The sequence below is a fragment of the Mesocricetus auratus genome, unplaced genomic scaffold (genome assembly GCF_017639785.1).
Source record: "Mesocricetus auratus isolate SY011 unplaced genomic scaffold, BCM_Maur_2.0 Super-Scaffold_100006, whole genome shotgun sequence".
In the NCBI taxonomy this organism is placed as follows: domain Eukaryota; kingdom Metazoa; phylum Chordata; class Mammalia; order Rodentia; family Cricetidae; genus Mesocricetus; species Mesocricetus auratus.
Window position 1 is genome coordinate 6,961,034 of NW_024429190.1, and position 27,254 is coordinate 6,988,287.

The 27,254-nt window shown below is 41.4% G+C and overlaps 1 protein-coding gene across 1 annotated transcript in view; it reads right to left on the minus strand.

Annotated features, from left to right (window-relative positions):
* The window catches only part of Abca13 (ATP binding cassette subfamily A member 13), a 423,762-nt gene that overhangs the window by 337,744 nt on the left and 58,764 nt on the right, over positions 1-27,254 (minus strand). Inside the window, exons 9-17 of the mRNA XM_040746666.1 lie at positions 25,822-25,986; positions 24,411-24,610; positions 21,100-21,227; positions 20,225-20,325; positions 19,848-20,021; positions 17,985-18,190; positions 17,197-17,336; positions 8,173-8,287; positions 1,336-6,075 (exon numbers count right to left, since the gene is read on the minus strand). Coding sequence (XP_040602600.1) covers positions 1,336-6,075; positions 8,173-8,287; positions 17,197-17,336; positions 17,985-18,190; positions 19,848-20,021; positions 20,225-20,325; positions 21,100-21,227; positions 24,411-24,610; positions 25,822-25,986 — 5,969 coding nt within the window. The remainder of the gene's footprint in view (positions 1-1,335; positions 6,076-8,172; positions 8,288-17,196; positions 17,337-17,984; positions 18,191-19,847; positions 20,022-20,224; positions 20,326-21,099; positions 21,228-24,410; positions 24,611-25,821; positions 25,987-27,254) is intronic.

Genomic DNA, 27,254 nt, shown 5'->3' on the forward strand with positions numbered 1-27,254 from the left:
TATTTCCTACACCAGAACTGTTCTGAATTTAGGCTACAGAAACATTTTCATTTGTCAGTAATTGCCATCCATGCTCATGTCATCAATTCCAGATAAAAGCAGCAGATCACAAACACACTGAAGGAATAAAAAGGAGAAGGGGACTTGTTGGGAGAAAGCAGGGGTTCGTTGTGGGAAGTGGGAGTAACAGAAAGATGAGGAAAAGCAGTCTGCCTAGAAAATGATTTGTGATAAGCAGTTATCTGAAAAAGTGAAAAGTGAATTTATTCTGAATCTGAAAAGTACTAGCAGATTGTTTGGTACTAGCACATATCATTGTTTGTGATACGTCTCCCAGGTAAGGTTGACCACTAGCTCCAACATGCCCTTTCCTCCAAGTGGCTGAGCTGGGCTGACTACAGGGGAGAGTCCCTTGGAAGCCCTGGATGGGAGATACTGGCCGTTTTGTAACACAAACATGACTCATCCCAGCTACAGATTCCAAAACTAAACTAAGATCCTGCAGAGAAGGGCTCTTATTCAAGTAAGTGTTTCAAGTACCTAATGAGTTAATTTCAGGATATTCAGAAGGCAAACTGTCTTAAACATGCCAGCCAGTTGGCTAGAAGACTGTACAAGCGTTTCTGAGACCCCCTGACCTAGAGACCCCAGGAGGAGCTAGGCAGTCAGCTTTTGCCCTGTGGACCCCCTTGTTAACTGCCTCTTTGGACTGCAAATGTTAGCTCATAACAGACCTGGCATTCCTGCTGCCCTGTTTGTCCCTTCCTGAGCCCTGCACCTCTGAGGTTGGATGTGCTTATCTGGTCTCCAAAGCCACAGGAATCGACTTTCTGTTTGCTGTACTGCTTGCTCCCTGGGTGTCTCCCCAATAATAAGACACAGAGTAAATGGGAATTCCTCGTTAGAACTTTCACTGGTAACATTGGGGTTTTAGAGGATTGTGAATAGAGATAATATGACTATTTTAATGGTTCTATATACAAACATTAGGTTAATTGGAAAGTAATATTCAATCTTGTATTTGTGATAAGACAGGTAATACCATAAGTGAAATAGTGACCATCCCATATGTACATGTAAAATAAATTTTTCACTTTATGTAAGAAATATTTTCTTATTCTGATAATCTGAATTGAACAACCAATATACATGTGATAAACAGAGGCTAGATTTGAATCTTTACAGGTTAAGTGGATATTGAAATTGTGTTACGTTATTGCAGTCATAAAACACTCATTGTGACAAAAATCACTTCAAAAACCATTCCAAACTCGGGTACAAGAACTAAAGTGAGCCAGATGGGATGCAGTACCAGGATAACCAAAATGCACTCACCTCATCTCTGCAATGAAATCTCTATGCAAGTCTTTTAGCAGAAGTAGTATTTTATTTTCAGGCATTCCATTTAGCAAGGAGGAGAAGAATGTCTCCCAAAGCTGCTTCAGGAAACCCTCTGTGCTTCCTGCAGTCTCTCTGTTTTTGGACTGTGTATGATTCAAGATGAGAGCAATGAAATCCATTATTTGAAATCCACTAGGACTCAGTGCTGGTTCCTGAGCATGCTCAGCGAAGTCACTAACTAAATTCATCACAATGCTTTCAAGAAGCAGCTGAATAGTTGAGAAGTCCGTTAGCTGGTCTTGATTTAGCATAGGAGTGAGAACCCCAATATCAAAATTGCTTTCTCCAGTACTGTTTCTGAGATAGCCCAAATATGTAGTAAGATCCCTGGCCAGCATAGTTACATCAGTTGAATTCCTACTGGTCATGGCATTGAGTAGTCTTTGCATCAACCTAAAGTAATCTTCATTTTCATGCTCATGGAGCCAATGTTTTAGGAGAAATAAAAAACCTTCCACAATTTCTGACATCTTCAATGGTGACAAATCCAGGATTTCCAGAAGGTGATGAAGTTGAACGGTTGTGTTTTGAAGAGTTATGCCTTGGATCTTTTTGTTAATGTCAGAAAGTAATTGTCCTAGACTCAAGTTTTCTATAGGGTCTTTGGTGTTTTGCTTAAAGTCAAACCACAGTTCTTCAAAGTTGTAAGTTGCTATATCATTTTTAATTAAACTTGATAGTGAGCCTGAGTGCCTATCTGTATGATTTACATTTAGAAAGTTTGTAGCTTGTGAAAGTAGATAGTGAGTACTGTTTCTTAAAGTCCAAACAACAGAAATCAATTTGAAGATCCTCTCCAAATTTAAATAAACATTATTTTGGACAGATATTTCTGTACCTTCAGTAAAGTTATGTATCTTGTCTAAGTTACCTAGCTTATCCAGAATGTTTTCATGAAGTAGAAATTTGGTAAAATTTACATATTTTAGTTTTTCTATGACTTGCAAAGCACCTTGCTTTATGGCACCACTAGGACAGAGTTCTGGGATGCTACCATTGACTTGATTCCCAGAAGGTAACATGAAGGGTAACACCTTATGCCAAAATCCCTGCAGAGTCTTCACAAGTACATTTTTAACATGGAAAATCTCCAACAGCTCCGAGAGAATGGAACTCCAGTCTGCAACCTCATTCATCACACAGACCACTTTCCTGGTTATTTCCACTCCAGAGCTTCCATTTATGCACTGTGAATCACTTGGGTGTGGCAGATGAAGACGATCTAGTATACTGGTCACCATATGGTAAAAGGAAGAAGACATGTGCCCCTGGACGTTACAGTCTGCTGTCTCAGGGTTGCCCTCGAGCCTGGAAGCTGTGTGGTTCAAACACCAAACCCTGGGAAGGCACATTAAAGCCTCTGAAATAACAGCTGGCTTGTCTGATACTAACTCAACTGTATCCAGAAGAGCTTTAATCACATCGGCAAAGTCTTCCTTGGTGGTGTTGAACACATTTATTCCATGAAGAAGTGTGAAGTTGTAGATGTCCCTGAGGCTCTCTGTGATGTTTTTATCTGTGACCCTCTGCAGGAGCCTCACAATATGGGGAAGAGCATAATATACATCCAACACAGCGTTCACCACTTCCTTGGGAAGCAGGCGAGAGAGGCGCAGCAGGTGATTAACGCTCCATGAATGTGAGCTGTCCACAAATGTTTCCACTAAGTCAACAAGCGCATGGACCCCTAAGCTGTCAACCCCTGACCTGCTGAGATTCTTACAGAAACTCACTAAGTTTTCACTAATTTGGACCAGCTGGCCCACTAAGAGCTCTAGGTCTGCCTTCTTGAGAGAATGCATGAGAGATATCACTTTCTTTAAAACTTGTGCATGATCTGAACTTTGTGGAATATTGAAACGGACTGCAGGCATTAAGGAGTTGAACACATCCCGTGTCAGTTGAACACCAAGAACCACAGCTTTCAGCATTTCATGTGGGACAAATTCTGATGAATTCTGAGGATCATGAGTTAAGTTGAGAGCAAAGTAATTAGCTAAGTGGTAAATGGAATTGCCTAAACGGCTTATATCTCTTTCCTTTGGACTTGTAGAGAATACACTAAACACTGCTTCAGTGTCAGAAGAGGAATTATTTCCTAGGACACTATGGAAAATACCTTTCAAAAGTTTCTGCATTTCCTCCCCCAGTGCTATGATGTGCTGCCAAACTTTCTGAAACTGATCGGGAATGTCATCTGACATCCTTCCAGGTCTCAGAAGTAAGTCCTTGATGTGATTCCAGCCGGACTGGGAGGCGAAATCAAAGTCTCTTGTTAAATTGGTGATAATCATATTTACCTGTTTTGTGGACTCTTTGAAGAGAGATAATAAACTCTCAAATTCATGGACCTTCTCTCTTCCTAAACCTGTAGTAACTATAATATTTAGAAAGTCAGTTATGTCTTTCAGGTAAATAGTCACACAATTTATATGTGACTCATTCAATGGGCAAATGGGTATCTTCTTATTTAGTGCCCAAGTTAGAATTTTCAATGCAGACTTCATTTTCTTCTCTATGTCCTTAAAGCTTCCTAAAGTGCTGTGAAGATGGTTTGGTGAGGAACTTGAGTTATACATCATACACAGACGGTTTATGACGTCTATCCATGCTGTACACCCTTCCAGGCTGGTACTTGCGTTCGTCAATGAAAATATGGAACTTAACATGGCCAGAATGTGTGCTGGCTTCTTAGAAGTGTTCACAGGTAATAGATCATCTTTGGAAATCGACTCAGTGACACTCTGGAAAACATCAGCACATGACAATAAAGTTCTATCCTGTGACACATTCCTAAGAAGCAATATTGTTTCTCTCAGTTTAGTGATGCCACTTGTAAATTTGCCTCTATGATCTATGAGATCATTGGAAAGGAAGTTATTGATCAGATCTATATCTCTAGCCACATAATCTGAGGCTTTGCTCAACTCAATGAAAACATCAAAGAGGGGATATAAAAACTCCCCGCTTGCATTTGTTTTCACTGGAAATGTCTTCAGCTGGTGCAGGGAGGTTTCCATGGCGACAAGAGATTTCTCTGCTTGGTCCAGGTTAAGTGATTGCACTGCAGCTAATTCATTACCTAATGCGGCCCAAAGATCCCTAAGGTCCAGGAGGCCATCCCAGTCATGAAAGCCATTCTTCTGGGTTACATTTTTAAATAAATTTAGTATGAGTCTAGCAGTATGATAAGTGGGAACTATTCCTTGGCAGTTTTTAGAAATGTTCCCATCATTTTCCAGTTCCTCCAAGAGCTGAGTGATACCAACATAAAGGGAAGTGAAAATATTCAGGTCAAGTTTAAATATTTGAGAAAGGTTTCCCCAGATCTCAGTCCATGTCTGAATCCATGAAAGGGTACAATGAATGGCCATGAATTCACTGATCACACTGCCATTTACTGAGAGGTTTGAAAACAACTGTGTCCACAGGAAAGGAAGTGAAGCTCCCTCATTTCCTGAATAATTCACAGAAGAAATGGTTGCATTTTCCAGAATGATGCATTCACTCAGCATCACGGTCCTTGCTGAACCATTGAAGAACTGATTGACGTACTGAAGTAAAGAAACACGAAAGCCTTCATCTGCTGCAAACAGCTGCTTGAGGCCTGTCAAACTAGCGTGAATCACTCCTGGTGCCAGGCCCTCAGCAGACATCAGAGACTGGGCTTGAAGCTCTAAAAACTTTAAAATTGAAAGCAATTGCTGACAGTAAGATACTTCCGGTATTGTCCCGAGCGTCTCTGTTGTCTCCAATAAAAGCAAAAGTGTTTTACTGATGTTTTGGATATTAAACTGCTTTATGAGACCCAAAATATGTCTAGAGATCTGACTAAGATAAATTATCGGAGACTCTCTGTTGTGAATGTTCAAGAATTTATGAAAATATTGATACAGTGAAGAATAGGTCTGCAGAAGGAGAGCTGCATCTCTGTCTTGGAAGACATTTATCCGAGTCAAAATGTCACCCAGTTCTTGTCTTTGGGGTTCAGAAAGGGCTGAGAAAAGCTCAGACATGTTCTGAAGAACATAGATGGTGTCCAGAGCTATTGAGACTTGTTCCTGTGTCAGAAAGTTAAATTCATAGAGACCATGTATCATAGTCCTGCTTAAATGTATAAAGTCTGTGTTTGCAGTTGGTGATTTGGGCCAATCGGAATGGAACAATTGGGAGAGATTAAAGTTTTTGCTAAGAATGTTCTCATATTCTGGAACGGAAAAATTTCCAAGTGTGGATGAGATTTCAAATTTAGCTCTTCCCTCTTGTGAAGTGCCATTGAGCCAGAATCTTTGCAGCTCTGGATTAATTTCCAGAAGTATTAATTCAATGAATCTCAAAATATTTTTGGATTCCTTCCTTATCCAATGATTTTTAAGACTTTGAATTTTTTCAGTAACCAGTTTCTGAATTTCCAGAAGTTTCTGAGCATCACCATCATGTGGGTCTCTCTCTAAACGTTTTAAACGATTTATCCATGGAATGCTTCTATTCAGAACAAACTCACTGAGGGAAGAGAGATTATAAAATTCAGGATCGGTGAGTGAGTCAGGAGGATCCAATAACATAAATTCCTCTAGAAACTCCACAAGTGACAAAAGAACGTTCATGTGTCCATTTTCAAGGGCCTGCATCTTCTTGTCCACTAGTAAAAGATGCTTTGTGAATTTTAAGACCCTATAATACAGACATAAGGGTTTCGTTATCAGAAAGAAAAATTAATTCAACATCTCATCTTTCTAAGACAGTGATCATTTATAGTGACCAAAATGAAACATTTTCCAGACAACACATTTTTCACTTCATGTCAAGCAAATATAGGCATCTATTATTATGTTAGAAATCCCAACACGGCTGCATCTATTTAACTTAAAATTTGTTCCCTATTATCAAGAAGAATATATTTTAAATCACACTGTCCTGTGGTTTTGTTTTGTTTTTGTTTACCAAGTAACATTTAATTTATTATGTATAATGTTCCATCTGCATGTATCCCTGCAGGCCAGAAGACGACACCAGATCTCATTATAGATGGTTACGAGCCATCATGTGGTTGCTAGGAATTGAACTCAAGACCTCTGGAAGACCTTCTAGTAATCTTAACCACCGAGTCATCTCTCCATCCTCAATATGTATGACTGCTAAGCACAAATCTGACATTTATGTTGATGGGTGTTTTCACCTTTCCTTTCAAAGGGTCATGGGCTATAGAGACAGATCAAGTAGTGGGATGCCACAGAAACTTTACCTGCTGCAGTGTGACTGGCTGCCTCACTCTCTCTCCTGCACAGACAGCTGCTTCTGCCATTGCCCCTTCTCTAACCTGGCAGACTGAAACACCCCCTCCCGAGACTGCAAGCTAAAACAAGTCTGTCCTCCATCGTCAGATACTTTGCCACAGCAACAGGGCAAGTGACTAATGCAGGTGGGTAGTAGAGCACATTTCACAAGCCAAGGAGAAGTCACATGCTGTCCCAAAGACCCAGCATTGCAGGACCTGTGACACACTCCCACAGCTACATTGTGACCTCATCCCCATTGACAGTATGTCGAAGGACATGCCAATATTTTGATCTTATGAAAAATTATTTTATTTAACGAAGCTTCGTTGTTAACATACAGCAGGATCAAAGCCCAGGTTTCCTTCTGCTGAATTCAGCTTCCTTGGCATCAGTTGTATCCAATCTCTAATTATTTTCATCCATTAAATCAACACTGAATTAACTAACTATCCTCTTCCTTTAACAATTCTACTCTAGCTCCAGTGAGTTCGTAGATATAAAATGAGAATATGTCCTTAGAGCACATTCAGATTGCTTTTGTGGCTCTTGTTAGAGCTGTTAAATAATTGAGATGTTCAGGACACAGAATGAACAGGGGCTGATTTTGCAGAAGTCATCCTGCTATCTTTCCTTCAGCACCCATGAGGAAAGCTTCCCCAGTTTGAGGAAATTCAGGTCTAGGGAGAGATAGCTAAATGGCTTTGGAACTTTGGTATATTAAAGAACTTCTAGTGAAATTTGTAAACACATGGAAACTTGGGCCCTAGTTACAGAATTTAGCACATTGCAGTGAGGTTCAACACTCACAGCTTTAGTGTGGTCCCCTTCTGACTCTGAGTTCTTCTATTGTATGTAAGTCATCTGTCCAATCCAGCCCCAGCACAGTTCACAAACATGAGTGCTTCAAACATGGCAAAATATTTGTGATCTCATATTAAAATACCATCTCAAAACATGTGATGAAATAGCAAAGCAGGAAATATCCTGGCATATTTACTTCCAAAGACTACCCTCTCCCCCAAAGCTACTGCAACTACTACAACTGAAATCATTGACCCTGTGCTGAAGCGCCAAGGATATCAGGCTGTTCTTTTTTTGTTTTGTTTTGTTTTGTTTTGTTTTGTTTTGTTTTACGAGACAGGGTTTCTCTGTATTGTTTTGGAGGCAGTCAGTCCAGCCGGGCCTCGAACTAACAGAGATCCGCCTGCCTCTGCCTCCCAAGTGCTGGGATTAAAGGCGTGCGCCACCACCCATCTTAGTCTGTTCTTAAATGAATGCTTTATTCCTAGATCATCTATTGTAACTCATGCTACTGATTAGGAAAATCCTATTCCTGTGTTCACATAGTTGATAGACAAACGGTCACTAGATGCCTGATATGAAACACTCTGTCACTGTTCAAACTGAGCTCATAGACATTAAATAATGCCTAGCCTATGAATAGCATTTGCTTATGACAATTAATACCTGCAAGTTGGTTTCTGAAACTTACCTGGCTATGGAAGTTATTGGGGACTTCATGACATTATTGAAAAACACAAAATAATTATCAATCGTAACTTTCCAATCCGTGTTTTGTGTATAACAAGGAGCATCCTCAGAGAAAGCTAAAAAGAAACATCAACAATCTAAGTACAATAGTCAAGTTAAATATACAGCAGATTACCTAGTCTGTCTGAAAAATTGACAAAAGGGGTTTGGAAATTCGTGGTTAGATATCTGCTTCCAGTCATGATGAAGCCATCGGCCACTGAGCAATGCAGTCGGTATTCAGTGCAAGAGGAGACCTATGATTATCCCCACTCACTGCTTTAGAGAGACACCAAGTATAAGGGGACATGGTCTGCAGCTCATTGGACATGCTGTGTTGGGACGAAGCTTAGAGTCTGAAAGAAAAAATGCCAGGGAGAGCGCTTCAAAAAGTATGTGTCCTTCTAGAGTCCAGATGAGAACTAATTATGCATGTAAGGACACTGCTTGAGATTGGGAATCTTAACCCAAAAACAATTAAGAGGTATGTTTGGTGGTCACATGATAACAAGAATATACTCTTGCTCACAGCTGTATTGGAACATGTTACAATTCATAAATTATCAAATACAGTAAGCAAAAAGGATTTTCAGAGTTATGGTAATCTCTAGAGATGACTGAGCTCAGTAACAAATCATTAAAGCAGGGATGTCCATCTCTTGACATTGCAATATAACATTATCGTCTATGAACATATTAGGTCACAGTCACAGCTCTTCTGAGATTCATGCTGCTCATGAGTCACAGGTTCAACACAGTGCCTTTAAAGCAATCCTATGGCTAAGAGTGTAGCTCAGTGGCATGTACAAAGCCCAGTGTTTGAATCCCCACATTGAAGAGTGGTGAAGGCTGGGCACCTAGGACCTTAAAGGACTAAACTCTATTAATTTCTTTCAAGAATAATTCTCAGAATAAAAAAATAAATAGAACAGAATAAGGATTATATCTGTATCTGGTATCCAACCAAAAATTCCAGACATACAGAGAATGAAATATCAAGAGAAAAATAATTGGTCAAAATGGATTGTCATGATGGAATGATTCCGAAGAGGAACCACACAACATGGTTTGTGTTATTCATTTTATACTCTATAATTTACACAGTTCAGTTGAAACGCAAAGCTTGTCAGAACAGATAAAATAAGAACTAACCATATACTCTGTGTAAGAAATATATTTAAAAGATAAAGACAAAAAGAAAAGATATGTGACCTTCAATATTAATTAGAAAAAATAAAACTATCAAACAATGTAGAATTCAGGTGACAATGTTGTCACTTCATGATGTTAAAGGCATCAAGTCATCAAAAAAGGCATAATAATTCCAAACATGTACACATTTGACAACAGAGTTCCAAAATACAGGAAATAAAAGCAAAGCACAAAGAAAAATAGGCTAATTCATATTGTGCTCTGAGATTTAATTGGATATAGAGACATTATCAGCAAAAAATAGAGCAATATAAACTACTTGATGCTCACAAACCTTTCCACCCAGTGCCCCCAGTGCCAAAACAATGCTGATTCCCTTCCTAGGCACATGGGGACAATTACCAAAACCTCAAACAAACCACACACACACACACACACAAGACTGGTGGTATAAGGAGTATTCACAGACTAAAAGAGAATTAATTAAAAATTAGTAACAAAAATATAACTGGAAACTGAAAATCCTACGTTTTGAAAATGAATTAATACACTTGTAAATTACTCATGTGTCAGAAAAGAAATTGAGAGATCAGGGTGTGATGAAGATGCTTTGTGGGTATATACAAATGTATATATTTTAAATGTGTTTTATTTTGTTATGGGTTTTTCCAAACAAAAAATGTTTCTAACTTTAAGCAAGCAATTTAACCTCTTTAGCATCTATTTCTCAAGTAAAACTGCCTAAGACTCACTCATTACGCCTCATCAAGTTCCCACTAAAATAACTTCATGTTTATGGGGGAAGATGGAAACACTCCAGCAAATTAAGTCAGAGGTGTGTGATATCGCATAAGAAGAGGGCTGATGCTATCAGGAAACCAAGGAGTAAATCAGAAATTTTTAAGCAAGAGAGAAAAATGAAATTCTCCACTGGTTGTCAGGAGTGGGATCATGAATTTCCACGTAAAGTGATAAAAGCTTTAAAGGGATTTTAGAAACAAAAGAACAGAGGGAAGCACGGCTTCTTGGTAGCAGCATTTTCTCGGGTGGGCTCTGTTTCGCTAGAGACAAGCAGAGACTCACGAGGCTCACTTAAGGGAATCTTCCTGACTCAGCCAAAAAACCCCAGCAAGGTTCTTTTAAGAGGCTCTGCTAACAATTAAATAGTGTGCACGAGCATCTGGCAGTGGCAGTGACCACATCTCCAAGCCAGCACCATGCTGCTGGATGTCAGCATAGACTGAGGCAGTAAGCTGGAGTCAAACTTACACCCGCCACGTTGGAAAGCCAGTGGCTGTTTCCGCTTTAATTTTAGCAATGTTCTTTAGCCTATATAAGACATGTGGCCAGAAAAAACAAAGTTTTACAGTAAAGTCAGATTCAGATGAAGAAAAATATAGGTAGACTTGGGAAAGTAAAAGAAACAAGATGTAGAAAAATAAAAATAAAGTAGCTGGGTGTGGTGGCACGCACCTTTAATCCCAGCACTCCAGAGACAGAGGCAGGTAGATTTCCAAAGAGATACCCCATCTCATAGAAAAAGTAAATAAAAGTAAAAGAAATAGAGTAATATAAGCCACGTAAAGATGGAAAATACACAGAAAATCTGGATACTGTATGCTATTATGTTTTTCAGTTGTTCAGTGCCTAAAGAAGGATCAACTGCTGGAATATATTTGATTATAAATGTTGCTGAATTAATCCAACGTATATATTTCAAAAATGCTTTGACTTCTATCTTTAAATATAAGGACAGGTTACTTGGGAAAAGAGTTTTTGTTTATGTTTTCACAGAAAATGGAAAGCTGTGGATTCCTTCCAGGCTTCTGTGGTTTGATGAAACAAGACCCCCGGAAGCAGTGAGCCAGGTGTTCTAACAATTAAGACAGCTAAGATGATGCATCCTTAAAGACCATGAAAATAAGGACTTCTACAGGTTTCTGTGTTTTGTCATGATCCCCATGGTATTAACAGTGCCCCCACCCAGCAGGAAGCAGTTTGGAATGACCAATCTCCAAATTCTCATATTGTTTATAAATCTTTGTTTTCATTTGAATGGGATTGCTTATAATTGGTTAATGATCACAACCCATCTCTTTTTGAAGGTAAAAGGGGAATTATGGTATGGAAATGAATACTTTGTATTGGTGTGATTTTTCATTTATTGATACAAATTCAAGGTCAATTTTGTGATATGTATATTTCTCCTCTTGATTAAGTATTGTGTTTATACTAATCTTTTAAAACATAATGCATAATTAAGTACAGATTATAGATAGTTACCTATAATAGTCAGAACTTATAGTTAGGTAAGTTAGGTTTTCTAGATATACAGAAATATATTTGAGATAGATAGATAGTCTTCAAACCTTTCAAAGATCTTCAGAAAATGGCATTTAAAATGGGTTAGAGTTTTTCTTGAAAATGAGAAATGCCTGCTCCTGGCAGCACCAATTATATTGAGAAGAAGATGGGCATCGAAGAAACTCGCTATGGAGTTTGCTTTCAACATAGCAAGATAAGCCATTTGGGCAAGAAACTGCTCTTCCCTGGACTGCTTGACTGTTGCTGTATAAACTGGACATTCAGGACCCACAGGAAAGTGACTGCTGAACTCAAACAGTCCTACAGGGTTCCTGCTTCATGGAAGAGTCTGACAGACTTTCTGCAGGACACAGGAAAATGACTGACAGGCTGCCAATGCAGAAGGACAGCTTGAAATTTCCTGCTATGCTGAGAAGTCTTCCAGACACACTGTGGCCTATGGGCTGAAGATGGATGCTCCAACGTTATAGAGGAACTGTCGGGTGACTGTCCAGGTAGCAAGATGTCTCTGTCAATCCTAGTGTTTATATATTATCCTTCTGTAGTCTTTGATGGAGTTGAAGACAGATAATTATAATCATAGTTTTCCTTAGTTATGATAAAAGATAAGCTACATATAGCACTTTATATAGGATAGATGATATTTTCTTTAAATCTTACTGAATGTTAATGGACAAAATATTCTAACTATGTTCTTACTTGATAACTGTTCTGTTATATATAATTTGACTATGTTAGAGTTAAAACCTTTCTTTTTATTTAGACAGAAAAGAGGAGATAGCCGGGCAGCGGTGGCGCACGCTTTTAATCCCAGCACTCGGGAGGCAGAGGCAGGCAGATCTCTATGAGTTCGAGGCTAGGCTAGACCAACAGCCTCCAAATAATACAGAGAAACCCTGTCTCATAAAACCAAAAAAAAAAAAAAAGAAAAGAGGAGATGATGGTCAAGTCTTGTGTATATGTCAATAAAGCACTGTCGGCCAATAGGGAAGCAAGATAGGTGGGAGTAGGAGTCGGGGAGGATTCTGGGAAAGAGAGACACAGGCAGTCATGATGTAGCCGCCATAGGAATAACAGGTCTGGACCCTTTTCTCGGGTAAGAGAAATACTTAGATTAGCAATTATAGGTTAAATACTTAAGTCAGAAATAGCCAGTAAGAAACCAAGCAAACGGCCAACAGCTTCATAATTAATATAACGTCCTGTGTATTATTTGGGGACTGCAACTATGTCAGAGCCCAGGCAGCTGGCGGGATGGGGGGGAGGGGAGACCAAAGCATCAGGCAAGGAAGGCTACACTCTACACTCCACAGTCAATTCCTCTGCCGTTCTTTGTGAAGAAGTTCAATCCGAATGTATATTTCACTGGAGAGAAAAGAAAGTGACTTCTATTACACGTCTTCAGTACCTGCTGGGTACCTTATATGCATCATCTTAGGTCATCGTGCTAAGATGCTAGTAAAGTAAGCCGGCTCAATTAAATCTGTCAGACGTAATATTTGTCCTCAGCTGCGTCTACAACCCATATTATCAAATCACACTCCACCCCTGCTTGGCCTACAAGGTACAACTTTAAAATATGCAGTACCTTAATCTATTCACTAAACCATGTCATGTCTCCCTCATATACCACATTCTTACTGTCTGTGCTCGTCTCATTTTTATTGCTAGCCTAATGGAGGACGAAGAGATAAGTGATGTGAAATCCAAAGATGAGTGCACAGCTGCAGGGTGTTTTGCTATGGTTTGTTTTTCTCCTGTTGCTGTTTGGTAATTTCCAAATGTTTGTACGCTTACATGTCCCTTGGACATCTTAAAATGCACATTTTGACGATTCTGCAGGTCTGAGGTGGGGCTGTGATCTGCATTGCTAATGAGATGCCAGCTGCTGCTGCTGATCCAGGGACCAGACTGTTAGTAACAAGGATGTGAGCAATTATCTGTGTATAACATGCAAAACATAAGCAAAAAACAAATAGGAAAGTCAAATGTCCATAGTCTACTAAATATACTATCTCAGTATATTTATTATTTATCTGTCACCTTGTTACCTAACCAACTTTTCATTTGACAGTTCAAATTGCTGTGTAATCAAAGGCTTCATAATTTGAATTCCCTTGTAGAAAGATTTACTAGTCTGATTGTGACTGAAGTACTATAAGGAAAAATATCTGAATATGTATCTCTCTGTTTCTGCCTGTTAATTGTATTCATTCTTCAAGTCCTGCTTCATGTGATGAGCTATCTGCAAACACAAGACTTTCCTCGAACTTTTCTCTACTTTTGTTTATTTCTCTCAGTAACTTGTGCTCCTTTTAGGTTTCTCCGTTGCACCATAGGGTCTCCAACTAAGTGGGAGTCCCTTGATTTAAAAGATACCTGTCCTTTCCAAAAGTCAGGTAAACGCAGTCAAGACAAATAGACATCTATTCTCCCCTTGATCATCCCAACAACAAGAAACTGTGAAGGCAGCACCTTCCAATTCTTAAGACATTGCCACTGGAGGACTTTTAATTGAAATATCAAACACATGCCTTCCCCCCCAATCATCCCCCAAAGGTCTTTAAAAGATGAGAGAAAACAGAAGGTTGTTGAGCCTACAGATTAGATGTATGGGAAAGGAAGGAGCAGGGGATGGCAGCTACTAACATCTACAAGTAGGAGTGTAAGTGGACAAAGGTGTTCAATCAGGCAGAGCAGAAACGGAGCTCTCAACAGGTTCTCCTTGTAACACTTAATAATATCCATGAATTAGAGAGCAAATGAGCGAGTATGTAAGAGATAGAACTGAAAATTGACAGGTAGGTAGAGACACATTTTTGAATGAGGAAAATTATGACATAGTCTTTCATCACCCCAGACAGAAAATTCCTCCTCCATTTTAGGAGAAGACTAGAAATTTGCTGATCTGGGGAAATGGAAATGACTGCAACTAAACTTGGAGTATCATTGGTATTAATGGCATGCCCTACTGGAAATATAGAGGATTACTTCATCTGCTGATTCTCACAGTGAAGTTCTCATCACCTCCCTTGTTTTCAAGAGCACCAGAAATCAGGCCTGACCATGTCCATCCCAGTGCTCTCCATCAACAGACTTCTGGAGATTCCCCTTTTGAATGCTTTAGAGAAATCAACTTATCCCAGAAGACGAAAAAAAGATACACATCTGTACCAAGCTGTGGAGGCCAGCTGTGAGGAGAGATGGCTTACAGCCTGAATACCCTGGCAGGACAAAGCCCATCAGATGACAAGAATCCCTGGCACATAAAATTTCCTGTGGGCAGGAAGAGCTTTGCTCTTATACAGAATGGACAACCACTGCATTAGAACATAAAGAAAATTGTCCACATAAAAGAGATGCTCTACACAGAGAAAAGAACTCAACAAAAATAAATGTAAAACCATCATTCGACCTGGGCATTGGTGGCTCACGACTTTAATCCCAGCAATCGGGAGGCAGAAGCAGGGGATCTCTGTAAATTTGAGACCAGCCTGGTCTACAAAGTGAGTTCTGGGAAAGCCAAGGCTACTGCACAGTGAAACCCTGCCTCAAAAAACAAACAAAAAGTCATCATTCAAAAATTTTTTTAAAAAAGGACTGCTTTGTGATGAGAAAACAGATGCACAAGAAGCTATTTTCAGTGAGTACCTGCAGGGCCTAGGAAGATCCTCAGAAATTAAATAGCTGAGAAGTCTTAAACGTGGTTTAAATAAAATTAAGGAAATGTCGAAAAGTATCCTAAAAGATTATAAAATCAGAGACTCATATAAAAGGAACAACTAGTGACTAACAGAAGTTCTAGAATGAAAGCAAAATGTAGAGTTGAAGTTACAACAGGAATAATGCAAGATATTTTCCAAACTATTAATTTTTTAGTAGAAAGGGCCTGCTGAGTATACAGAATAATGCAGTTTTCAAAGCTCACATTTACTGAAGTCTCCATGAAATTTCAGAATACTGGTACTAAGAAAGGAATGTCGAAATTATCCATGAGATTGAAAAATACATTTTGAAAGATTTATTTTATCTTAATCCAAAATGTTTTCCAGCAGGGATAGAAAAGTAAAGGCCACAGGCAAGAGTAGGTGCTGAGAAGGAGGATGTGGTAAAAGAGAACAGCTAACGTGGGATGATCATCCAGTCCAGGAGGACGCTTCCAACAACCTAGCACCCTGAAGCTCAGAGCTTTCAGAGTGTAATCCAAAAGAACTGCAAGATCTCACTGTTTTGTGAGGTGGAGGTTTACAACTGGGAGCCAGGAAGACTCTCTGGTAGTCTGTAAAGGTAGCAATTTGCAGAATGAAAGAAAGAAAACCAGAGAAGGGATAAGATATTCTCACTGCCAGCTGTGAATCCTGTGAATTACAATCATGACTGACCTGGTAAGACACGCCCACTGGTACAACAGACACATGAGCATCATGGGAGTAACCAACCATCTCACTTCCTGATTGGATTAAGTTCTGCAAGATGAGATCCATACCTGGCACCATTGGGGGCTAAGAACCTATAGCTGGACAAGTCATAGACTCTAGAGGAGAATCTAATGATATTTTCTTGCCAAATGAACATAGTATTAAAATGACTCATAACAACTCATCAGTATACTCATAGATCAATTCATCACTCAATCCTTATCCAAGAAAATTCTATTTGCAGTAAATGTTGATCAGCACAGAGACCTACAAATAGACAATGTGCAGAGACTAAGGCACTGCAAAATGCTCACAACTTAAAGGACAATATAAGCCACACACCCATCCCAGGGACCAGTTCAGAAAAGGGAGTAGAAAGAGTGTGAGAGCCAAAGGTGGTGAATGACTACAAGGAAACAATGTCTTCTGGACACCGAGGGCAGCTGTGCATATGAAGTCACAGCAGTTGCAAAAGCAGCATAAGACCTGTGCAAGCCCAAGCCAGACCAAATCTCTGCATGGAGAGGAGACCTAGATACACAACCACACCCCTTTCCATAGAGCCACTGGTAACTTTTGCTACTAGGAAAGGAAGAGATGTTTTTTTCTAAGAGTCTAGCCCTGGTAAGTCAGCCATACTCAAGTGAAAGGCCATGCATCCTAGAGTATTTATACAGCACAAATTGATCTTGAAGGGTTTTAAAAGGTTATAAAAGGACACAAAGTTGGATGAGGAGGGGAGGAAGTGGATCTGCAAAGGAGGGACGAATATAATCAAAAGGAGTGCATAACTATCAGTAAAGTAATAAAATTGGAAAAATAAATGTTTTCCTCCAAATGAGGGACAATTTTGAGGGTGAAAAAGATCTCTGTGAATAGTGCTGGGAAAGCCTGGCCAGACTAGCAAGGACAGTATAGAAAGTCTGATCACAACTGTAATGAAACCCTGAGCACAGTGACCCTAACAGCTAGCAAGGTTGGAGGGACTTCCCCTTACACCTTCCCCCCACGATGCACTTCATAATGCAACTCTGTGTCACTAAATGGAGAATACACCACATATTTCTTGTCATTGAGACCTCCCAACTTACACGGCAGACCGTTCTGGAAACTCCCATGCATGTTCACATATCGAGCCAATTCACATGCCTTCCTGATGATCCCTAAGAATATTTTCCAATACAATTCTTGCTCCAGGAACTTTTGTCCTTCTTCAAGTATGTGATACATCCTGAAGCCAAAACAATACCAAAAACTAAAACTTACTAACAGTTTTCACATTGATATATAATTACAAGTCCATCTAAATACAATGCTTGCAATAATCTGACAGTTAACATTAAAAAAACAATTAAAATCTTTTAAATAGTTCACTTAATGTTTATTCATTCCCCTATCCTGATTTGGATGATAAGCGGAAACATTTATGACAATACATAAAACACAAAAAATGGCTAAATCAAGAAAAAAACAAATATAACAATATAAAATAAACTTTCAGGCTGAGAAAAACACATTCCTATTTGAATGCAAGCTTATTAGATGCCACAGAATGAGAAGGGTCACGAAACAGAATAACGTACAGCTCACATGGACAGTCTCCCATATGGAAATTCTAACTATGTGACACACATTGGCCTTGGTTACACGTGGATTTGGGTTTGTCATGAAAGGTTTTCAGTGATTAAACATGGAAACTGTTTGATGTGTTACAGCTTTTAGAAGCTTTCTTATAATAGCAACAGGTTATTCCCCTCAACGCATCTTTATATTTTGTTCTTGAGGGATGGAATGTATGATGGTGAGCCATCATTGCATAGCATCTGAAATCCTGCCCATGTCCAAGCCCTGAAAAGTTTCCCATCCAGCATGTACTTACACTGTGGAGACAAGCTGGTACTCACAGCCACCTGGAGAGATACCATTATCAGGCGAGGCAGCAGATCCTGGCAGCCTGAAGACCTGAGAGCAGGTAAAGTTCACTTCTGACAGCTCTGTCCCAAGTTCTTGCCAGCCTAAATGCCCCAATTGTTCTGAAACTGGTCCGTCTATGTGTCCTGCAATGACCTCTTGCAAACTATGACCCTTAAAGGAAAAAGAAGACATCACCTGTCAAAAGCTAAGCCATTTCATGTGGGTACTTATGATACAGTCCACCTATGCTCAGTTATCAAGCTTTCCATGTGAACTGTAGGAAAATGACCCCAGGACACCATTGTAGACATGGACTTCTCCTCATGTTGAAAGGTACATGCCTCAAAACAAAGTCCTACCCAATAAAAACAGTGAGATTCTTTATCTCCCACTTGATCAGGCACCTTATAGATACCCTAGTGTCAAAGCCATGTGTGTTGAATGGTCACCCCAAATGTGGTGGAGGGTCAATTAACAAAGCCCTCAAAGAAGCAGACCTGATACACAATCTCATGGTGACCCCCTCCCACAATCCTTTGAGCCTGAACCCTGACTCTCACTAGTCCATAAATGCAGCAGAGTGACTTGTGCTGATTTCAGTCTGAGTAGCTATCACAAACTTGAAAACTTTCCTTCTTGCCCATTTTTTAATTCTTGAATATCAAGGAGGCCCACATGGGGTTCTTATAGACAAAAGATAAACCTCACAACTTTGGTGCCTAGTCAAGTGTTCCAACTCCAGCCTCTATGACCACAAGATTACAGCTAAACATCTGTAAGATATACAAGAACTCCACCTGCCTGAGCCCCCGTCAGCCCCAGAGTCTGAGAGATCAGAAAGTGTGTTTTGTTTTTAGCCACTGAGCTTCAGAATGGCTTGTTAAGACAGATCACCTAACTCCCAGACCAAAGGTTTTCTCATACAGCTGAAGGGACATGCTTGCCACCTGTCAATCCCTTTCTGTCCAACTAGCATCATCTGTAACCTTTCTTAGCTTCCAAGAGTTCCTCCACATTTAAAACTCATAAACCTCTTTTGGGAAACATTCTTCACTCATGTTGTCTGCCCTGCTGGAGTCAGAGAAGATCTTCATGTTTGTATTGCACACCCCTTGGCACATGGTGTAGATGCCAAGAAGACAATGAAGGGTTTGACTATGTTCACACTCTTATTTACACTTTCATTTTGGCTTGACATCATTTCTATCTTATCGGTTTTTGTCATTTGACTAATTTCAAATTCTAATGCATATAAGGAAGAAACTTCTAAGAGACAGGATTTGTGAGAGGAGCAAAATGTTGAGAATATACATTTTAGTTCTCTATAGGAAAATAATGCTAAAGTTGACATAATCTTCTCTCAAAGCCTCCCATAGTTTGTGAGGATTTTCAGCATGGTTTCCGGGATCCTACACAGTGATGGGGAAGAAGGTAGCTTTCAAATCCTCTCATCACTGAAACCCATGGCTATAAGCTGCTGTACAATTACAGATTGCTGAAGTTAGCTCTGCACTTTGCTTACCATGTGTAACTAGAAACAGAGTGGGCAAGAGACCAGGAAACATGCAAGTGAGATGTGTGTTTTTGAAAGTTTGCAGTCCTCTCAGAGATTCCCAGGTAGATTGTGGCAGGAACTACGCACCTACACACCCAAGGAGTCAGGAGGGATAGAACTGATGGGTAGCCACCATTCAGCAGCCATGTCCTATCAGGGACACCAGTACTTACACAGTTCAAATTCCAGGTTCAAGACTAGCATGCTGGGTGACTCACCCTTTAACAGGAGCCCCATTGGTGCTGTTGGAGAGATCTAATGGTGGATACTCACAGCTTCCTTCACTGCGAGAAGCAGCTCATGTAAAACACTGGTCTCATTGGTGGAGGACACATGACATAGCACTTCCCAGAGACTTCTCCAGATGCTGGCGTTGCCATTGGGGAGAGCTGCCTCCTGGGACAAGTGTCCATTCAGGCAAGTGGCAGAAGCCTTCTTCGTCAACAGCTGAAAAATAAATGAGGATGGGAAGAGGGGACAGTTAGGAACACGCGGTGATGCTCCCCATGGATAGAAACAATAACCATGTTAAAGTGAAGCCCGGAGTTCTTCAAAAACCTGTCTATTCTCCTTATTTTGCCAGCAAAACTCACACCAGGCGACAGTGAACATTACCTGGGTTTTTTGGATGGTTTGTGCCTCATCTTTACCTGCGTTAACCCCCAGAAGAACACATCCTTTTCTCGTCTCCAGCTGTCGGGTCCACCAGGTACAAAATCCCTTGCTGATGTCTCCAGATAACTGAGGACTCCTGCAAGACAGAAGTACGCCTCACTGTCCACTTGACTTGGGCTTGTTTAATCCTGGCTTCTGTCCATAACCATAAGATAGTAAAGTGAATCCCAAAAATACGAATTTCAGTGAACCCGACCGTTATTAGAAAGGAAAAGGGAATGCCATGGACTGTGATCTTTATCCTTTCTGAGAACTCAATCCTGTGGGTGCTTTGTCATGAGAGCATTTCGCTTCTAAAGCAACGGCCTTTCTCACCTTTTCTCTCTTCTCCCTAGGAAGGTGAAAAGAAGTTGGCCCATGAAGGTAAAAGTGTAAAATTGCCTCCTTTGAACTAGGGCAAAAGGGACACCTGCCAGTCTGTAGAAGTTCAAAACAGGGCATTCTGTACTCTCAGCAAGCTCTAGGTTCCATGCTGGCTCTGAACAGTAGAAAGGGCAGACAAGCAGAGGCACCATTGCCCTTATGCACGGCGTCCTTGGTGGATTTCCAGCCTGAGAACCACGGGATTGGTGCCAGTGAGAAAGTTAAGCCGTCCCCTGAGATGGCTTGTCCTAGACCACACAGCGGGCTCTGCTAAACTGCAGTACATGGCCTTCATTGTGACAGCAGCATGGCATGTTGTGCGTGGGACATCCTTGAGGTCACTGTAGCAATAAGTAAGTGACACACCAACAAAACTCTGCTCGAAACTTTATCAACACATGAGGAAGGCACAAGTCTGTCCACTTTCCAGTAGCTGTTACACTTGCTCATGGTCAGTGGGTGACACATAAAACAAGAGCTAGCTCACCTTGGACAAAACGCAAATCCTGGGTCACCAAGTTCCTGAGAACAGTATCCAGCAGGGGCAGTCTCTTCAGAACTGGCCATGGGGATAGGTCTGACACCACACGCTGCAACTTGCCCAGGTGCTGGAGTCTGGGGACAAAAATAAGCAAACTACCAGCTCAGAAGATGAAGCAAAGGAAATCGCCCCACTGCTTAGGGAAGCTTAATCATAGACTGGAAGGCCCTCTACAAGCACCTAGCCGGGTTCCCCCTGCTGCAGCACCTAGGGAAGCATAATCACTGACTGGAAGGCCCATTGTAGCACCTAACAGGCTTAGTGACAAACTACTTTGTCAGTTGTTGAATCCTCCACTGGGAAGGTTCTTTTAGGAAGCAGGCCCAGGTTAAATATTCTCTTTGCCTCCAGAAATGTGTGAAGCAGGCAAAAATAGGGATGAAGCATCCGCTGACATTTACAAACATTTACATTGCTGAGAAGGACAGTTTATTTTTTTTAAGCCTATCAGCCTAGAACTTGACAGGCTAATGCAGAAGAATTGTGAGTTCAAGGCCAGTTCGGGGAGACTTGCTTTTTAATGCCTTGAAGTTTAGTTATAGGGCACAGAAAATTAATCTGACTTTCAAAATATTGACCCATCAAAGGAGCAAAAGTGGCATAAAAGACTCATCAAAGGAATCCTACACAGGCTAAGAGTCTCCAAAATCAAAGGAATAAAAAAAAAAGCCCTGCAAGACTGCTTGACACCTGCAGTGCCTGGGGAATGAGGTTAACTAGGCAGAAAGAGCATTCAGCCTGGTGTAAGAAATATTCTTTTTAAGATGTTCACCTTGAAATCTCTCAAGGAAAACCACTGAGGGCTGAATCTCCAGCAGTACCTCTCTGTCCCTACCTTCCTGCTTGGGGAGCTGAGGCTAGAGGAAGAGGCAGAGGCCCAGCGACGCTCTGCCATCCAGTCTGCAGAGAAGGATGATGTGTGGCTCACAAGGATGCAGGACACAGTGCAGCCGAGAGACCAGAAAGGAAATGGCCTTCAAACTGAGGCTGAGGAGAAGCTCAAATGGAAACCATTGAGAGAGAGTGAAAAGCTGTCCGCAGGTCACTGTGAGGAGCAGGGCCGCTGAGAGCAGCCAACACCAGACTTTCTGCATCTTCATGGAAGCATGCTGCATCTCCAGCCAGGAGAAGGACAGCCGGATGAGGAGCAAATGATGAACAGTGTAGCCACTAAGAGCCTAAGCAAAACCCTCTGTGGGCAGAGATCTTGATGCAGCTGCTCTGCTTGTCCACATCCGGACTTTTGATACCTGGCCTCCTCAGAGCATCTCACCAGTGCTAGGTAAAGTACAAGTTTGACAAACAGTGGCTTCAGTTGGATTCCATAGCTGCAGAGAGTATAGAGGAGTGAGGAGGGTCCTGGCGGTGTTTCTCCTATGGGGAATCAGCAGGAAGGGGGAGTCATCCCCAGTCCATCACCCAAATGTACCAGCTCTCTCTACCCACCCTGAAGGTTTCTCGAACTAAGCCTCGCACAGGATGAAGCAAGATCACATTGCCCACTTTCTAAGACATTCTGGGTACTGAGGAGCAAGCAGATTGGTTCATGGAAAGAATGAGAAAGGGAGAGACAACTGTGCCTTATTTTACTCTCTAAGTAGAAAAGACCACCCAACATGTTGTATGGAATCTGAATCTGGGCTGCTTCAAGCTCTGACACTCTGAAAGCAAAGAGTCTATGTGTGTTTGACAAGCCAGGTTTGCTGAAGCACGCAGGGATACCCTGTAAGCCCATATTGCCCAGAATCTTGGCTACACCTCAGAGCCCAGATGAACAGCTCCCAGGGCCCAGGCATGAACCTGGCAGGAATAGACAAAATCTCAAGAAAGAAAGGGACTGCAGTGACATCAGAAGAAGATGTGAAAGGTTGGCTATGGAAACAATGTATTAAAAATAAGTGTGATTTCCTGAACCAACACTTGGTATATGAGAGATGCAGCTTCTTGCCAAGGCTGGATAAGAATCTTACAGAAGCCTGGCAACACATGGCTCCTGTATTAGTACAAATACGTACACTGAGAAACAGACAAAGTTTAAACAGAAACAAGAGTCCCTAAAGTTGAGGAAGCACTCAAGAATGTCAAAGGGACCAAACAGAAGAGTGGCCAGTCGTAATTATGACAGGTAAGAAAGAACATCAGAGAGAAAGTGGGCAGGGTTCAACCACAAAGATTCTTGTTGAGATGGAACTCCATGAAGACTAGGAGGGAGGAAGAGAAAGAGAAAAAAAGAGGAGGGGTATGATGGGAGGAGAAAGAGGAGGAAGGGAAGAAGAAAAGGAGAATAAAGAAGGGGAGGAAGAAAAAGGAGGGGGAGGAGGAAGAGAAAACTCCAGAAACAATGTAACTAATAAGGAATTGCAAAATCTTAAAGACTATAAGGGACATTTGACATTCATGTAAGAAAGTCGGTGAATCTGAAGAGGAGAAAGATGGAGGAAGGTTCAGAACTGGATGTCAGTGGGAGAAGTGGGAATACCCTCCACTGAGCTCAGGCATGGTCTGTATCGGGGCCTCCCTGTAAACCAGGGCAGCTTAGCAATGTGGGCAGACTAGCCCCTCTGTAGAGTGAAGAAATGGGGCCACTTGGCAGGGCAACATCTCTAGAAAATCAATGGTTTAGTCACTAGGTAAAGCCTTGGAGGTGATCTGGTGGCCATTACCAGATGGGATGGCTGAGGCCCCAGAGAAGCTGACAAAATGGCTAGTATTGCACAAGTGACGGATCCTCTTGTTGTTCAGACAACCATCAAGGGAAATTTTGTATTAGGTGTAGCAATGCTGGTGTCTGAATGGAAAATCAGATTCCTCAGACTAATTGCCTTGTGCACTCAGCAGCAGACAGCAAGCATGGTGTCAGGCCCTGAGTCTGACTATGCACAGAGGTTAGCTGTAGCTTGGTGGACAGCATACAGTGAGACCTTCAGCTTCTCTAATCTGAATGTACTAAGGACAAATGCATCTTCCTTAGATCTCAGTCTTGGGTGTCAGAGAAGCGTCAAGACCCTGGGCTGAAGTGTCAGGAAGTCTTTGGGGTCTGTTAGATCATTGAGATGACACTGTGGTGTGTTTATTAATGACTATTATGTAACTATTGGTGATATTCACAATAAAAGCCTCGGGTTTCCCATTGCTAACTCAGAATCCATGTCTAGTTGTACTTTTACAGCATTTGTTTCTGACAGCATCATTGCACATTCCTACAATGTCAGCGCGATCAAGCCTACTCAGTGACAAAAGACATACATATGCCTTACATCTGTGGAAACAGATGGCTGTCTCTGGGGCCATCTGCTGCCAAGCTGTCACTCAGGATGAGAAGGGCAGTGTGCAGGACATCCACTATTTTCCGTGGTTCACTTCCCTCTTTAAACTGGTCCCTAAGAGCTTCCAGGCTGTGACTGGAACCTGCAAGAAGGTTCTGCAGCAGACCACCCTGCTGCCCCTGGTCAAACATCTGCAAATTTAGAAACAAAAGTAGATTATCAACCATGTTAGAAATACTGTGCTTAAGAAATAGTAACAGACCATTACAAAGGACAAGATTTTTTTAATTTCTGATAGATTAAAATATCTATTACAATTGTATGATTGCATGTCTGCTCAAAAATTAAATATTATAAATGTCAACAAGGGACACAGCTTATTTATTATTCCCCTGTTCTTTTTCTCATTCCTCCAAGAGAAATAAGAAAAGAAAAGAAGGTAAAACTGTGCACATTTGAAAACTGAACTAGCACACTGAGAATAGTTTGGATAAAATTATAAGCCTTAAAATACACTCTGTCATTAATAAGTGGTCCCTGAGTAGCACTTTGTGACAGGTCTGGGCATGATACCACAGGCAGCTAGCCATGTTGCGCAAGTGTCTACTGCCCAGATCAGACAGGGAGTATATGCATGAAGCAAAGGCAGTTAGGTTGATGAGGTCTTAGCCTGCCACCCAGATTAACACTTTAGTGTTGGTCCCTTAAGAACTACCTCTTGGTCACTTAAGTAATGGGTAAGTTACACCCTAACAAGTGAACAGTCATGCATATTTTTCTGAAGTTTTTTTTTTTACCCACTACTTAAGATTCTACCCTTTATCTGTTGTGTGTGTTTGGAGGGTATGAATTTCTTATCAGGGTGAGTTTTCCAAGGCAAAAAGAATGTAAGTGGATAAGATACTTGACAAAGAGTCTGTGGTACTGTGGTTCGAGTGTGGCCTGATAGTGTTCATGTATCTCAAGGAACAGAGCTGAGACCTGCCCAGGGCCACTGAACCCCCAGTGAACACTTTTCCACTTGTGTCTATGAAGGCAGCTGATAGACCTTTAAACCACAGCCATTAGTTTTGCACAATGTTCAAGGAAAAACCAGAGAAGGCATGAGACAAAACTCGCGCTTGCGTGGCATTCAAAGCGACACCAGTGATCCCGCATGCCAGCAGCACAGCACAGGTCTAGGGGCCTCTTAGCTAATGCTAACAGGTATGTTTGTGTGCCTAAGTCACATGCTTTTGGTGGCGTTGGCTGAGAGTCGGACAAGTTACAGCCATTGGATGCATGTGAGAGTGTGTCACAATGAGCAGATGTGGCGGTCTAAGGTCTTTTCCAGGAAAGATCACAGAATCACACAGTGAACGACATGCAGCCCTCAGAGCGTCTGGGCACAACACGACAGCACCTGCGCATAGAGTTTCAGCCAACTGACTTCATGGATGATATAGTTCTGTACTGCTGACCACTCGGGGTGACAGTCTGCCTGATAGAACTTGCTCGAGGCTTCATCCTCAGAAGTGTTGGACAAGATGGAACATATCATCCTCTTGAGGATGCTGTGTATAGGAATCTGGAAACAACATGAAAAAATATTTATAATTAAGGCAGTTTTTCCTGGAATGTTTTTCTTTCAAATTATTGCCCCAGTCTTGCTGGAGTCAAAGCTCATGTGTTCACCTGAACTCATAATGTATGTGTTATTTGTCCTGATGGGGAGGCCTCTACAGTTAAGGACAAAATGGATCCCACTCTTTTAGAAACAGCATGAGCCAGTATTTCTCCAGGAGAAAGACACACAGTTAAGTCAAATAAGGCTCACCCTCATTCTTCCACCAAGAGCCATCATGGGCCAGGCAGTCTACCTGCCTTTGCTTCATGTATATATTCACTGTCTGATCTGGGCATGAGACACTTGTGCTACACAGCTAGCTGCCTTATCATCCCCAGACCTGTCACAAAGTGGTCCTCAGAGACTGCTTATTAATTACAGTATATATTTTAAAGCAGTCCTGGTTAGACATTGCTTTACCATTTTGAACTGATTCTCTTTTGTGCATTTATGTCTCTAAAAGTTCTCTACAAATGTGTGTGGCAAAAGGAGCTACATCCACCCGACATCTGAAGATGGTTGCTGTGGTAGGAATGTTTTCAACACCTTCAAATGCCTACATGGAAGCCACCACCCATAAGATGACAGTGTGAGGAAGGGGAGCCTCTTGGGAGCTCTACAATTGGAACTGATATTCTCCAGAGGCCCAGGCTATTATTAGGAGGTGACTTTAGGAGGTGAGGCATAGGAGAGAAAAGTCAGATCATCTGAGATATGCTCTTCTAGAGGACATTGGGGCCCTGCTCCTTCTTCTGTCTTTGCTTCTGGGCCACCATGAAGTAAACAGCTTCTTCCATCATAATGTGCCACCTCACTGAGAACCCCAAGAGTATGGGGTCAAGTGACCCATGATACCCTGAAACTGAACCCAAAAAACCTTTCTTCTATTAACGCGATCAAATCTCAGGTAGTTGCTACATTAATGGAGAGGTGATGAACACAGGGGCAGAGGAGTTCAATCACCATTGGACTGAATCTTCTCATATGGAGGAGGGGCTTGATGAGCTTGTCAGTCATCCCTTGGACCACGTGAGGGTACAGCGAGAGGACACTGTCGTCTTACAACCAGAGAGTGGACTTTAACCAGACAGACAGTCTCCTGGTGCCCTGCCCTCAGAATTTCAGCCTCCAGAGCTATGAGAAAGGAGCTCTGGGGACATGCATCCCTCAGTCATCTGTGGCATACATCCCTCAGTCAACAACATACATCCCTCAATCAGCAGCATACA